The following is a 14,716-nucleotide window of genomic DNA, read 5'->3' as shown; positions in this document are numbered from 1 at the left end:
GGCTCTGGGAAAAGGGGAGGAAAAAATGGAAACGAAAATGGGGTGAAGGGGTTAACACAGCATGGCCGTGAGCTCCCTCTAGTGGTGGCTGTGCAGGGGATTTGGCGCTCTGTATCAGAATCAATCACTATGTCAACCTGTTCTGAAAATGACTTGTGAGGATATATTGTAAAATGGAAAACCATAAAAATTCTTCTGTTCGGGAAAGGCCCAACAGGTAGTAATCCTGTGCAGGAGGCCGAAGCTGCCGCTGTCGTCTGTAATTGGGAATCGGATGAATCAGCACGCAGTCATTTAGCGGCTCAGGGGCTGTTAGTCCTAAGACTCAGATTCACGGGCCACAGCAGACTTTTACTTCATATTTCTTTTCCTTTCCTTTGTCATAAACCAGATCGTGTCCCAAGTAATATTTTTAAGGTCACGTTCTGCCCCCCTAGGAGATGCAATGGAATGGTGCTGCTGGGAGTTCGGTGTTGCAAAAGTATTCACCCCCCTATCTATACCAATGCAGATATTTGGGTCCATGTTGATGAGATATTAGTAGGCTGCGCACCAGCCGAGGGGCTTGTGTTTCCAGAAATATTGGATATTACAGTGGGACTTGTTCTTCGATGCTTTTCATCAAGTCTTTTCGCAGCCATGTGGGGGAAGGTGTTGTCTCATTAGCGAATATATCAGAAATTAAAAATGACCTTACCCGAATCACACGTAGGTGTGAGGAGCCACTCGGTCCGCGCCTTGCGATTCAGCAGATAGATGGGGGGTCATTTTACTTTATCCTGAGGGGACATAGCAGATCGACAATGACATGGGACAATATTTATTTGCAAGTCGGAATAAAGTTTTAAAAAACAAGCAGAATTATAGGTGTTTATTCAGATTTGATTCAAATCTATCTGATCTTTGTATCGGTTTATCTATCACCTATTTATCTTATTATTCCTCCATTTATTGGCTATGCCTCATTAACTGTGTCTTGCACTTATCTATCACTTATCGATCAATATCTAACATTTCTTTCTCTCCTGCCTGTCTGACAAGTCCTAATGTTACTATCCCTGCACTTTGCATCGGTTTATAAGTTACTTCTGGTTTTCTTACTCTTTCTATTCTTTTCTGCATTTAGTGACTGATTGTTTTTGTCACACGCAGACTCCATCGCAGCAGAGCAACATCCTAGACAACGGGCAAGAAGATATATCTATCAGTCAGTGGAATCCGTATCCACTGGGACGAAGAGACGTACCACCCGAAACGGTCTCTAAGAAGGTACATGAGTGACAAGTATTGACCCCCTCCCCATAAACACCCTGTGCAGCCTTATATCTGAGCGTGGCCAGGACCGATGCATTGATGTATTGGAAGTCCCTACAATAAGAGTAACATTAGGACCCCTTTAATTCACCAAAAACCAATCGCAAACTTGTGTAAATCAATTCACTGACTGGCGGACAGATTGCAACATGATCTGCATAGCAACGAAAGCCCGGTTTTCTAACCTCTGGTGCTGTGTGCAGGATTTCCTCCATGTTGTGTTTGTCTTTCTTATTTCTTCTGGCTCTGCGTGAGCCGTGACCAATCTAATTACAGGTGGCACATGAGTGCATCGCCCCATGTAATGCACTGACTGCATGAGGTCTATACGGTAACGCTGCCGCTGAGAACCAACAGCGGGCCTCCGAATTAATAGCTTCGCTCAGACCCTCAGGGTGCAGCCCCCGTACAATACAAAAGTCTCCTAATTCACCGCAGATTGTGTGCAGCTGAAATACATCGAGTGCCCGGACTACTCAAAGCATCAACTCATGAAGGGGGATTCGCCTTCCTGGATGTTTTGGGGTCATAATACTATATTTTGGTTCTGACTACATATGGCACCATCATTGCAGCACTGTGGTCACTTGTGTTACTGTTTTAACCAGAAAGTGACACTATAAAAAAGCAATATTCCCAATTCTGATCTGACGACCAGTGCGCCAGCTTTGCAGATAAGTTCTAATGTTAAAGTGGAGATCTACCCAAATAGTGGGGTCAATATGTTAGTTGACATTACAATAAAAACCCAAACCTGTGCAACCTTCACCACCCACTGGCCGGTCACTTGTTTTCCAGTATGTTTAAAATGATATATATTACCTATCCAATGGATAAGTGATAATTGTAATTTTGGAGGTCCCAAAGTCCCCTGTGTGAATGGAGGAAGTGCGACATGAGTGCTGGTCACACATGCTCACTTCTACTCCACTCACATAGGGACTTTGAGACCCCCATTATTTGGATTGGTAGTGAGCATGTGTGGCCATCTGGCTAAAGGAGTGCTGGTCACACGTGCTCATTATTGCTCCATCCGTAGGGAACTTTGGGACCACTGTTCTTGAGAATGGTAGGGGTCTCGGCTACCAAACATGCAGCGATCTTTAATTAATCATCTATTTTATGTATGATTATTGTTTATGAGACAGCCACTTTATGGGTGACCAGAACACAAACTCCAAACCTACCCAAAACGTTGGGTTATTATTCCAATGAACCCCAAGTGCCTCAACTTTCCGTCTCGGTTAGGAACTCTCTTGTTTTTTTTTTTTTTTCCACTGCTTGTCCTCTTGATGTTAGGACTTTATGGGGATATGGTTTCATGCCTTATTGTATGTCTCGTTATTGGGATTAGGACTTTGCACCCCTAATTAAAATCCTCTTCTCTGCCATTTTTCAGGGGATACCCTGGAAAAAAAACGAGAGGCCCCCTCTAACTTTAGAGGTCGCTCCTGAAGTAACATAACATTGTGATGGGTGAAAAATCAAAACTCTCTGGGCAACTGTGGCCCAGGTCCTTCTTGAGTGTTTCCTGGGGGACGGTCTTGGCCCAATTAGTTTAGCAGGTAGCATAACCTACTTTGCATCCATAGATCGGGAACTTCTATAGATGTCTGAAGGGGCGGATGACGGTCAAGTGTCATACACACGAGAGGTCCTCTTCTAGCAGAACGAATGAGATGTACTGTAACAATTGCTTCTTTTCAGCTTCCTGAAGCTTTGCCTAACGGGTTACATTACCCACAGGCAGGTAGCCATATCCAGACGCTGATGGGATCGCAGAGCCTGCAGCACAGGTCAAGGGAGCAGCCGCATTATGACGGTGGCATGAACAAGGTGACCATTCAGCAGTACCAATCTCCGCTGCCCATCCAGATCCCAGCTGCACAAAGAGGCCCTCAGTCCGGACGCTGCTTGATACAAACAAAAGGACAGAGGAGTATGGATGGATATCCCGAGCAGGTGGGAACACTTCTTGCCTCTGTTTAATTATTAATTTATTATTGCGGAGTGTTATGGACATACCAGTGCCAAGGATGAGTACAAAGATGGCACAGCTGAGGGCCTTTATTAGCCCCTCCACTGCCATTACAGATCATAGCACCACCCAACTGGGGCACATAGAAAGACTAGGCCAGCTACCTCTGACTAACCGCTTAGATGCCTATTGACTATTGCAACTAAGCGGTTTACTGGCCAAGATCACCTGTATCTCCAATCTCGACCTTAGTAGTAGGAGCCTAGCTTTGTATAACAGTCAGCTCCTGCTGCATAAGGAGCAAGCTCCGCTTCTGAGTTCTATGCATCTGTATAGTATTGTTACAATTGTAACTATCCATGTAATATATGACTTTTTCTCCCTATAAATGTGCCATTTTTATGCCAAGGTAGTAAACATAAAAAACGCACACCGACCCATAGAATAAAGTATTTATACCACGTATCGAATGATGCAAATCTTAAAAGCTCAAACTATGGCAGAATTGCTGTTTTTTTTTTCTTTTCATTCCCACCTGAAAAAAGTTACTCAAACTTAATTAACAATTTATATGAAGTCCAAAAATACTGCAATTAAAATTAGAACTCATCCGGCAAAAAGACATGCAACACGTCAAAGAGATGAAAACGTTTTCTGTCTCTGTATGCCGCAATGTAAAAAACTGAAAAAATTCATGCAGCTATAAACCCCAAAATAGGCGAGTGTATAAAGGATGACAGACGTAGAACTACACATTGCCTTAGCATGCATTTTAGTTTTCCCTTATTTTTTTCTTTTTGTGCTTTTCCTTCACGTTTTCCCTCTCGAGATGCCGTTGTTCTCGATTATCTATCTATGATGTCACATTATATCTTTATTTAATATAAGGTGCAGATGCTATGAGCTGTGCAGTGTAATCACACACTTTATCAAAGCCATAAATCAGCCGTTCAGGGCAAAGACACTGACCGCTCTTAAGACTCAGGCGATCCGCTTTATTACGCCCTGATAAAATTATAGGAAATGCCATAAAATTGACAGTTTTCTCTTGATCTATGCTTTCATATCTTTTTAATTCCACCTCAAGCACCAACCCTAAAAATGTATTTTGTATCATATTTGGACATAATTTTTATATTGTCTGTAAGAGTATGATTTTTTTTGGGGGGGGAACAGATATTCCTATACGATAGCAGCTTAGTCCAGAGTTATATTTTTGCCTGGTAGTCTTAAAGTGAATGTCCATCCACAAAATAGATTGAATTAATTTATTATTATATCATTATGCCACCAATGGTTTATTTTGCTGAATCGGCGCCTCCAATTCCCTGCGATTGCACTATTTTAAAAGATAACATTGTGACTGCCTGCAGCTGCCACTAGAGGGAGCTCTCTGCATACTGTTTATCATTGGACTCAATAATAGTACAGTGAGCCCCCCCTAGTGGTGGCTACAGGTAGCTAATGTGTTATCTTTAAAAATTATGTCTATGCAGAAAGTTTGGAGCTCATCCCAATCTTTCATTCTGTTTTGTTTTCTTTTTGTACTTTTTTTTTTCTCTTTTGATTTCTAATAGCCATCACCTTTTTATTTCATGGGTGATAGAGTTGTATGAGTTTTTTTTTTTGCAGTATAAGTTGTATGGATTTCTTTTCAATTAATTTTAGCGTCTCTTTTTTTTGTGATCTCTTTTTGTTCAATCTTTTTTTACATAGGTGGTGACGACCAAAAAACATAAATTTTTCCACTTTACAATTTCGGCATTCACTACAGGGGATAAATGATAAATCTTATGAGATATTATTTATTCAGAATAAGGCCGGGGTCACACATGCGTGTTTTACGGACGTAAGAGCGCAGAAACTACGTCCGTAAAACTCGCATTACATACGGCACAATGCTTCTCAATGGGGCTGCTCCTATTAGCCGTATATTACGGATCCGTAATATACGGCGTTGTACGGCCGTACAAAATCGCAGCATGCTGCGTTTGTCAGCGTATTGCGCAAAAAAATCGCCAATGAAAGTCTATGGGGGCGAGAAAAATACGGATTCCACACGGACCAGCAGTGTGACTTGCGAGAAATACGCAGCGGTGTTAGTGAAAAGTCGGTAATTCAATTGCCGGCTTCTCATTTCTCCTGCACAAACCCGACATGATATGAGACATGATTACATACAGTAAACCATCTCATATCCCCATTTTTTTTGCATATTCCACACTACTAATGTTAGTAGTGTGTATGTGCAAAATTTCAGCGCTGTAGCTGCTAAAATAAAGGGTTAAATGGCGGAAAAAATTGGCGTGGGCTCCCGCGCAATTTTCTCCGCCAGAGTGGTAAAGCCAGTGACTGAGGGCAGATATTAATAGCCAGGAGAGGGTCCATGGTTATTGGCCCCCCCCGTGGCTAAAAACATCTGCCCCCAGCCACCCCAGAAAAGGCACATCTAGAAGATGCGCCTGTTCTGGCACTTGGCCACTCTCTTCCCACTCCCGTGTAGCGGTGGGATATGGGGTAATGAAGGGTTAATGCCACCTTGCTACTGTAAGGTGACATTAAGCCAGATTAATAATGGAGAAGCGTCAATTATGACACCTATCCATTACACTGGTCAACAGCATTTTTGGTGCCAAAGATATTTCATCGAATTTAGGGTATTTTTGGGGTGCTGATTCTGAATATGTCATCAGTTTTCCCAGATTGGCTCAAGTTTTTGAGATTTTTGGTATCTTATTTATAGCACTTGTTGGTAAATGCGACGCATCATCTCATTAATTTCTTTGGATTAGTACTTGAACTGAGCAGTTCTCAATACAGTTTTGTGTTAATTAGTGTTCTAAAAGTTTGTTCATAGCTTGATTTTTGCACTAACTTTATGTTGTTGTCTGTTTTCCAGTGAAAAGCATGAACTCATCAAGAAGAAGTTGTCTTAACGATCCAGACTCATTCTGTTACATTTGTGGTGAATACACACTGCCAAAACATAGAAGAAACATAACAGACTTCGTAAAAAAAGTGTATTTTGCCTATTTTGGGGTTATGCTTGGGGACCAAGACAAGTTTTGGGCACCACACATAGTGTGCAAAGCATGTATCGAATTATTACGAAAATGGAGCAAAGGACAAAGAAAAAGCTTCAAATTTGGTGTTCCAATGGTGTGGAGAGAGCCAAAAAATCATCATGATGACTGTTATTTCTGTGCAGTGCAAGTGCAAGGATTCAATAAGCATAAGAAACGAAAATGGGAGTAACATGGAATCTGCAAGAAGGCCTGTCCCTCATTGTGAAGATGTGCCTGTACCTGTGTTTACCATAAATAACAGTCATCATGATGATTTTTTGGCTCTCTCCACACCATTGGAACACCAAATTTGAAGCTTTTTCTTTGTCCTTTGCTCCATTTTCGTAATAATTCGATACATGCTTTGCACACTATGTGTGGTGCCCAAAACTTGTCTTGGTCCCCAAGCATAACCCCAAAATAGGCAAAATACACTTTTTTTTACGAAGTCTGTTATGTTTCTTCTATGTTTTGGCAGTGTGTATTCACCACAAATGTAACAGAATGAGTCTGGATCGTTAAGACAACTTCTTCTTGATGAGTTCATGCTTTTCACTGGAAAACAGACAACAACATAAAGTTAGTGCAAAAATCAAGCTATGAACAAACTTTTAGAACACTAATTAACACAAAACTATATTGAGAACTGCTCAGTTCAAGTACTAATCCAAAGAAATTAATGAGATGATGCGTCGCATTTACCAACAAGTGCTATAAATCAGATACCAAAAATCTCAAAAACTTGAGCCAATCTGGCAAAACTGATGACATATTCAGAATCAGCACCCCAAAAATACCCCAAATTCATTAAAATATTTTGGACACCAGAAAATTTTTTTTTTTTTGTTGACCTGTGTTATTAATCCAATTGTTTGAAAGGGTTAAAAAACACACACACATGATTTAAAAGTATTTTAATGAAATAAACACACAGGTTGTTTTAATAATTTATTGCTCTCTCAATCCATTTGCAGGCCCTCGTTTGGCAAAATAATAAACGCACAAGATACATACCTTCTGATGTCCTATCACGTCCAACGAGGTAATCCATCTGAAGGGGTTAACTAATATTACAGGCACGAGCTGCGATAAACCACTCGCTCGTGCCTGTAATCCCCGGGTGCTGAAAGGAAAGCTGGATCTGTACTTACATTGAGTTGCGGTGATGCGCCCCTGCTGGATGTTCTCATGAACTGCAGCCTGGGAACTTTTTCCCATGCTCCAGGTCATATGAGGACATCCACCAGGGGGCGCATCACCGCGACTGAAGGAAATGTAGGTCAATGACCTACATTTCCTTCATTCGCCGGGGAATTACAAGCACGAGCACAGCTGCATTTGCAGGGCTCCTGCTTGTAAATTATTTTAACCCCTTCAGATGGATTACCTCGTGGGACGTGACGGTTCAGCTGAGGGTATGTATCTTGTGTGTTTATTATTTTGCCAAGCGAGGGCCTGCAAATGGATTGAGAGAGCAATAAATTATTAAAACAACCGCTGTGTTTATTTCATTAAGATACTTTTAAATAATGTGTGTGTGTGTGTGTGTGTGTGTGTGTGTGTTTTAACCCTTTCAAACAATTGGATTAATAATGGATAGGTGTCATAATTGACGCTTCTCCATTATTAATCTGGCTTAATGTCACCTTACAATAGCAAGGTGGCATTAACCCTTCATTACCCCATATCCCACTGCTACAGGAAGAGAGTGGCCAAGTGCCAGAATAGGCGCATCTTCCAGATGTGCCTTTTCTGGGGTGGCTGGGGGAAGATGTTTTTAGCCACGGGGGGGCCAATAACCATGGACCCTCTCCTGGCTATTAATATCTGCCCTCAGTCACTGGCTTTACCATTCTGGCGGAGAAAATTGCGCGGGAGCCCACGCCAATTTTTTCCGCCATTTAACCCTTCATTTTAGCAGCTACAGCGCTGACATTTTGCACATACACACTACTAACATTAGTAGTGTGGAATATGCAAAAAAAATGGGGATATGAGATGGTTTACTGTATGTAATCATGTCTCATATCCTGTCGGGTTTGTGCAGGAGAAATGAAAAGCCGGCAATTGAATTACCGGCTGTTCACAGATATCGCGCTGAATGAAATCTATATACAGAATATATATATATGTGTCTCAATGACATATATATATATATATATATATATATATATATATATACTGTATATATGTTTTCCCGAACATTTGAGCACATAAATCCATTAGATGTCGGTTTTGCAAGCCTGCGCGAAAATCTCGCAGTACGGATTACATACGGAGGATGCCATGCGCAAAATACGCTGACACACCCTGACTACGGATCAATATTTTGGGAACAGTTCTCCGTATTACGGCCGTAGTACGGACGTATAATACGTGGCGTATTGTCTTACGCCAAGTGTGACCCCAGCCTAACACAGCAGAAACTCATCGGCACTGCTTGATCACATCACAAGGGGCCGATGGCCACAAGAGGCAGCCCCTCCTATTCTAACATAAATGATGCTGTCAGACTGGTGCGAGATGTGCCAGCTGTATAACACAGCCGACACCCGCACTGTATGGAGTGGGCTCAGCTCCTGAGTAAGTGCACATATCTGCTGTACATACAGTCATAGCCGAAAGTGTTGGCACCCTTGTAATTGTTCCAGAAAATGAAGAATTTCTCCCAGAAAATAATTGCAGTTGCACATGTTTTGTTATACACATATTTATTTCTTTTGTGTGTATTGGAACAACACAAAAAAACAGAGAAAAAGAGGCAAATTGGACATAATTTCACACTAAACTTCAAAAATGAGCTGGACAAAATTGTTGGCACCTTTCCAAAATTGTAGGTAGACAACTTTGTTTCCAGCATATGATGCTCGTTCACACTCACCTGTGGCAAGTAACAGGTGTGGGCAATAAGAAACTCACACCTGAAACCAGATAAAAAGGGGAGAAGTTGACTCAATCTTTGCATTGTCTGTCTGTGTGCCACACTAAGCGTGGAGAACAGAAAGAGGAGAAGAGAACTGTCTGAGGACCTGAGAACCAACATTGTTGAACAATGCCAATAATTTCAAGGTCACAAGTCCATCTCCAGAGATCTTGAGGTTCCTTTGTCCACGGTGCGCAACATAATCAAGATGTTTACAACCCATGGCACTGTAGCTAATCTCCCTGGATGTGGACGGCAGAGAGAAATTAATGGAAGGTTGTAACGCAGGATAGTCCGAATGGTGGGTAAGCAGCTCCAATCAAGATCCAAAGAAATTGAGGCTGTCCTGCAGGCTCAGTGTCAGCATGAACTATCCGTCCACATGTGAATGAAATGAAACGCTATGGCAGGAGAGGCAGGAGAACCCCACTGCTGACACAGACATAGCAAAGCTAGACTGCAGTTTACCAAAGTGTATGCGACTAACCAAAATCCTTCTGGAAAAGCGTTGTGTGGACAGATGAGACCAAGATAGAGCTTTTTGGTAAAGCACATCATTCTACTATTTACTGAAAATGGAATGAGACCTACAAAGAAAAGAATACACGATACCTACACTCAAATTTGTCAGGCCCATTTTTGGAGTTTTTTGTGAAATTATGTCCAATATAAATGTATATAACAAAACGTATAATTACAATAATTTTCCTGGAGATGTACAGTACTTCATTTTCTGGAACAATTTCAAGGGTGCAAACACTTTCGGCCATGACAGTATATGGCGGACATTGTCATTTCATCAGCTCAGCATTCTGGCCCTATAAGCAACAGGATGATCAAAAGTTAGGATGCGTTTTAAGCAGAAGGAAATCCACTAAAATCAATGAAACAAAAATCATGTAAAAATAAAGGCCTTGGTCTTAGTTTCTGGACAGAGCAGACCGTGGTCCTTTTCTACCTGAACAGAAGAAGATAAGTGATGAATGTATAGGAAAAAAACACGCACTAGATTTCTAGGGGAATCTCTTCTTAGATATTATGAATGCATAGACCTCTTTGGAAAAGAAAAGAATAATGATTGTGGTATAACTCCTATAAATGGAGGAAATCCAAAATTCCATTCAGATTCATGTGATAATGTATCCTACCAGGGAGCTCGTACAGAGACCCAAATCTCCTGCTATAATTGACACACTCATATAGAGGTAAGTGAGAAGATTCTGGCTTCACCCAGCCACCACTAGGGGGAGCCTCAGAGCCTGTGAAAACGGCGTTCCATCTTTTCCCTTTTTGTGGCTATGTAAGAGTTTTACCAACCCTTTACACCCAGTGAGAAGGTTTGTGGTGAGATCATTTCCCGTAGACGATGTGGTCCTACTCCTCATACCTGTGTGACGGTCTTCCTCCATCTCTCCCCAGTACTGTGTGAGGATAGAGAAGAATCCCGGCCTCGGCTTCAGTATCAGCGGTGGATTAAGTGGACAAGGAAATCCGTTCAAACCATCCGATAAAGTGAGTGGGGGGCATCACTGTATCACCACCACAGTTCTTCATTTTATTCATAGACCGACACACTTAAGAGGTCAATCCTGAAGCCATTGAAAGGATCCTGCTATATTAAGTGCAGGGAAAGAACTTAGCCATTACCGGTAGGTACGAACTGAGGGAAAGGTACTTTCACCCAAAACAGAGGAGCATAGATTGTAGTGATGCTCCAACGTAAAATCTGCCCCCTTTACTACCTTTCTATGTTGGAGACATGTTTGGTATGACCCTTGTGCACCAATGTAGATGGCGAGCCTCCACATGTTCACTAATGAATATGACATCTGATCACCCCCTGAGGTCCACATAGTAGTCACATTGACTGCTTCTACAGCCATGATATTCACATTAGGCTCTTTAAGGGGTCATAGCATACTGATAAGTTATGGATAGGTCATCGAGATCATACCGCGGGGATCCAACCCCTCCACGATACGCTGCTATAAGCTCCGGTGACAGCGGATGTAAACCCGTCTAATGGAGTGCAAACCGCTGTAGAGGCCACCGCTGGCTGCTGCTGCTGCAGAGCTCTTATTCCTTGGACCCGGGTCTGATCTGCTGTACCTGGCAGTGGCTGCTACACATAGATCAGAGTTATCTTTGCAGTTACGTTCAATGTGTTTACATCTGGTGGCCGGAGCAAATAACGGATGATCGGTGATCTGGCGCCAGAACTGTTGGCCAGGTGTACGGCCGGCTACGTGATCTTTGGAGGTCTCTGTCCTGGAAAAGAAGACAAAACTTTAGCCAGGAAGGGTCTCTCTACACAGACTGCAGAATACGGCGTTGGAGGTGCAGTCCTGCAGTTTCTCCAGGCAGTCCGCTCTTTCCTTAATGCACTTCTTTGTTGACCGTGGTATTATGTGTTACGTTATAAATATAAGAAAACTGACTGAACAACAATATAGTCTGAACTGGTGCATAACCAGAAAAGTCATATAGCAAATAGATCAATGGCTGCACTCAAAATTTACTGTGCTAAGGCAAGGAAATGTGCAATACATGAAATGTGAATAGCATAATGGCTTGTGAAATTTATGAAAAAACACATGAGATTCTTAGCACAAGATTTGGCCAAAAGTTGTGAGCCCATCCACCAAACGTCAAGGTAATCTCAAAACGGATGGGTACCTGAGCTGACTGCCTAGTGTGAACACTTACTTATGGCTAATAACATGGTAAAGCCTGCTTTTATAGGAAGCTCAGAACCAACTGTGTTTGGATGTAATTAAAATCACAGCACGGTGAAGGGCGGGGCGTTCAAGTCAGAAAAAATAGTACATAGTAAATTATGTGTTACGTTGACAGTCAGACCACATAGATTGGAAATAAGACCCCCCTCCTCCCTTAGATGGTGATTTAGCAGAACCAAAGAAGGCAAAATTCCTTTTCAGGTTCTTGTTCCTCTGTGCTGCTGTGTTTTGTGCTGTTTTTGTTTTGTGTTTTTATGTTTTTGCAGCTGTTTTTAAATGAATCAATCAAGTCCATGGGCTTATAAGTATTAATTCTATATGAAGGTGGTAAGGGGGTAGGGACACAATGTAACCAACCTGTAAACTCCAATATGACCAATTTAGTCTTCTTTCCCCTTGTGGCGCACTATACCCTTATGATAATGACAGAGTTTGCAGACCGTAATCTAAAGATTAAGGACAGTTGCACAGTTTTTATATTTGGTATAGTGATCGGGGCAACCCCAGGGATTGATGCAGGATGTCAAACCATATAAAACTACCTTTCAAAGTTATTGTTTTTGGATCGAGACTCCCCCCTTAGGGGTTAGGAATACGTTTGCATCCAAGTTATTATTCCAGAGTAGAAATACACAGCAACATTGACCATATACGTGATTAAAAAAAAAATCTCTAAAATGTGACTTTAGCTCCTACACAGACCTTTGTGTTTCCAACGTTATAGACTACAAGTAAACCCAGCATAGTCACATCCTACAGTCAGGAATTCTTGGGTATCAGCTGTTTCCTCTTCTACAGCCTGCAGGTTATCAAGAAATGTGGAATAACACAGGCCTGCTGGATCAGACTACACAGGGACTGTTTGTAGTCTGTTACCATGGAGACACGTAGGCCTGCGTAGGACCTGCCTATACAAAAGGGTATTTTTATGGCAAAACCACATGCAAAAATACCTGTTTTTTAATGCTGGATGCACTGCAGGGCTGCTGAAAGCAACAAGGGTGGATATAGCCATCCATTACCCTATGCATGGTCCTGCAGAATGAATGGTTATGTAAAAGCCTGGGTCTCATTAAGTAAGCGTGCACTGGGATGCATTTACCGAGCCAGAAACAACAAGCACAGTAATGGGGGATGGCAAGTGATTACTGTTCTCCATATGATCATCAGATCCATAGTAGCCCCATGTGAATGACCATCTGTGTGCAGTCAAGGTCGCCATTGTGTATCCTGTCCGTGTCATTGATCGTTCTCCTAACATCACATCTTCTGGTATTAGCCGTCTCCATTTCTTTTGCTGGACACCCAGAGGCATCAAGCTTGAGTAGTATTCAGTGTAGAGGACTAGTGAAAGACTCCTAACCTCTGTTACTTCTGACTTATAGGGTATCTTTGTTACTAGGGTTCAACCTGATGGACCAGCATACGGTGTGCTCCGGCCCGGGGATAAGATCCTACAGGTAGGATTCTCCTTACTTACTTCTATGGATTTATTCAGACTTACCAACGTTTACAAGGGAAAATGTGAACCTCGTCCCAGGACCATCTGGAAATGATTCTACAACTCTCACATTTAGGTGGCATTTTGCCAAGACTTGGCCCCAACCCCAGATGAAAAGGATAGTACAGTGGTATATTGGGTTCAGGCAAAATATATATGGCGAGTGCATGCAAGGTGAACTGCGATCCCTCAAAAGTAATGGGCCTCCATCTGAAACTGTGAGGGGTGAGTAACTCCTATACCCTGACCTAGAGGTGTCAGAACCAGGGCTGGATTAAATCATAGACAACAGGCGCCAATGCCCAGAGTATTGTGCCCACTATGTGTCCTGAGTCCCCAGCAATACTAGGGTGAGAAACTGGGGGTACAGAGTGCAGCTCCATGTACAAATGGCAATTCCTCTTATAGTATGGTAATCTGCATAGATGTTCGAATGCATACAATATTCTGAAGTTCATGACAGCCTGTATTCTGCAGCCTGGCAACAAGTGTTCACATTATTGTATTTAATTTGGTAACCCAAAGTAGAACTTTTCGGTATCAACTCCACTCGCCGTGTTTGGAGTTAAAAGAAGGATGAGAACAACCCCAAGAACATCGCCCCAACTGTGAAGCATGGTGGGGGAAACATAATACTTTGGGGGTGTTTTTTCTGCAAAGGGGACAGGACATCTGCACCATATTGAAGGGAGGATGGATGGGGTTATGTACCGCAAGATTTTGGCCAACAACATCATTCCCTCAGTAAGAGCATTGCAGATGGGTTGTGGCTGGGTCTTCCAGTATGACAATGACCTGAAACACACAGCCAGGGCAACTAAGGAGTGGCTCCGTAAGAAGCATTTCAAGGTCCTGTAGTGGCCTAGCTAGTCTCCAGACCTGAACCCAATAGAAAATCTTTGGAAGGAGCTGATACTCAATGTTGCCCAGGGACAGCCCCGAAACCTGAAAGATCTGGAGAAGATCTGTATGGAGGAGTGGGCCAAAATCCCTGCTGCAGTGTGTGCAAACCTGGTCAAGAACTACAGGAAATGTCTGACCTCTGTACTTGCAAGCAAAGGTTTCTAAACCAAATATTAAGTTCTGTTTTTCTATTGTATCAAATACTTATTTCATGCAATAAAATGCAAATTATTTATGTGAAAATAATACAATGTGAGTTTCTGGATTTTTTTTTAAGATTCTGTCTCTCACAGT

General features: G+C 42.2%; 1 protein-coding gene across 17 annotated transcripts in view; it reads left to right on the top strand.

The window, feature by feature from the left end:
- LRRC7 (leucine rich repeat containing 7) overlaps positions 1-14,716 on the top strand; it is a 358,992-nt gene that overhangs the window by 324,769 nt on the left and 19,507 nt on the right. For 7 of the 17 annotated variants that reach the window (XM_077276750.1, XM_077276756.1, XM_077276748.1 and 4 more), the window contains 4 exons: positions 1,153-1,269; positions 3,022-3,276; positions 10,700-10,792; positions 13,404-13,478. In XM_077276750.1, coding sequence (XP_077132865.1) covers positions 1,153-1,269; positions 3,022-3,276; positions 10,700-10,792; positions 13,404-13,478 — 540 coding nt within the window. The remainder of the gene's footprint in view (positions 1-1,152; positions 1,270-3,021; positions 3,277-10,699; positions 10,793-13,403; positions 13,479-14,716) is intronic. The other 10 variants (XM_077276762.1, XM_077276760.1, XM_077276759.1 and 7 more) reach the window with 3 other exon arrangements.

The sequence above is a fragment of the Ranitomeya variabilis genome, chromosome 8 (genome assembly GCF_051348905.1).
Source record: "Ranitomeya variabilis isolate aRanVar5 chromosome 8, aRanVar5.hap1, whole genome shotgun sequence".
NCBI lineage: Eukaryota > Metazoa > Chordata > Amphibia > Anura > Dendrobatidae > Ranitomeya > Ranitomeya variabilis.
This window is presented reverse-complemented; position numbering and strand designations above follow the sequence as displayed.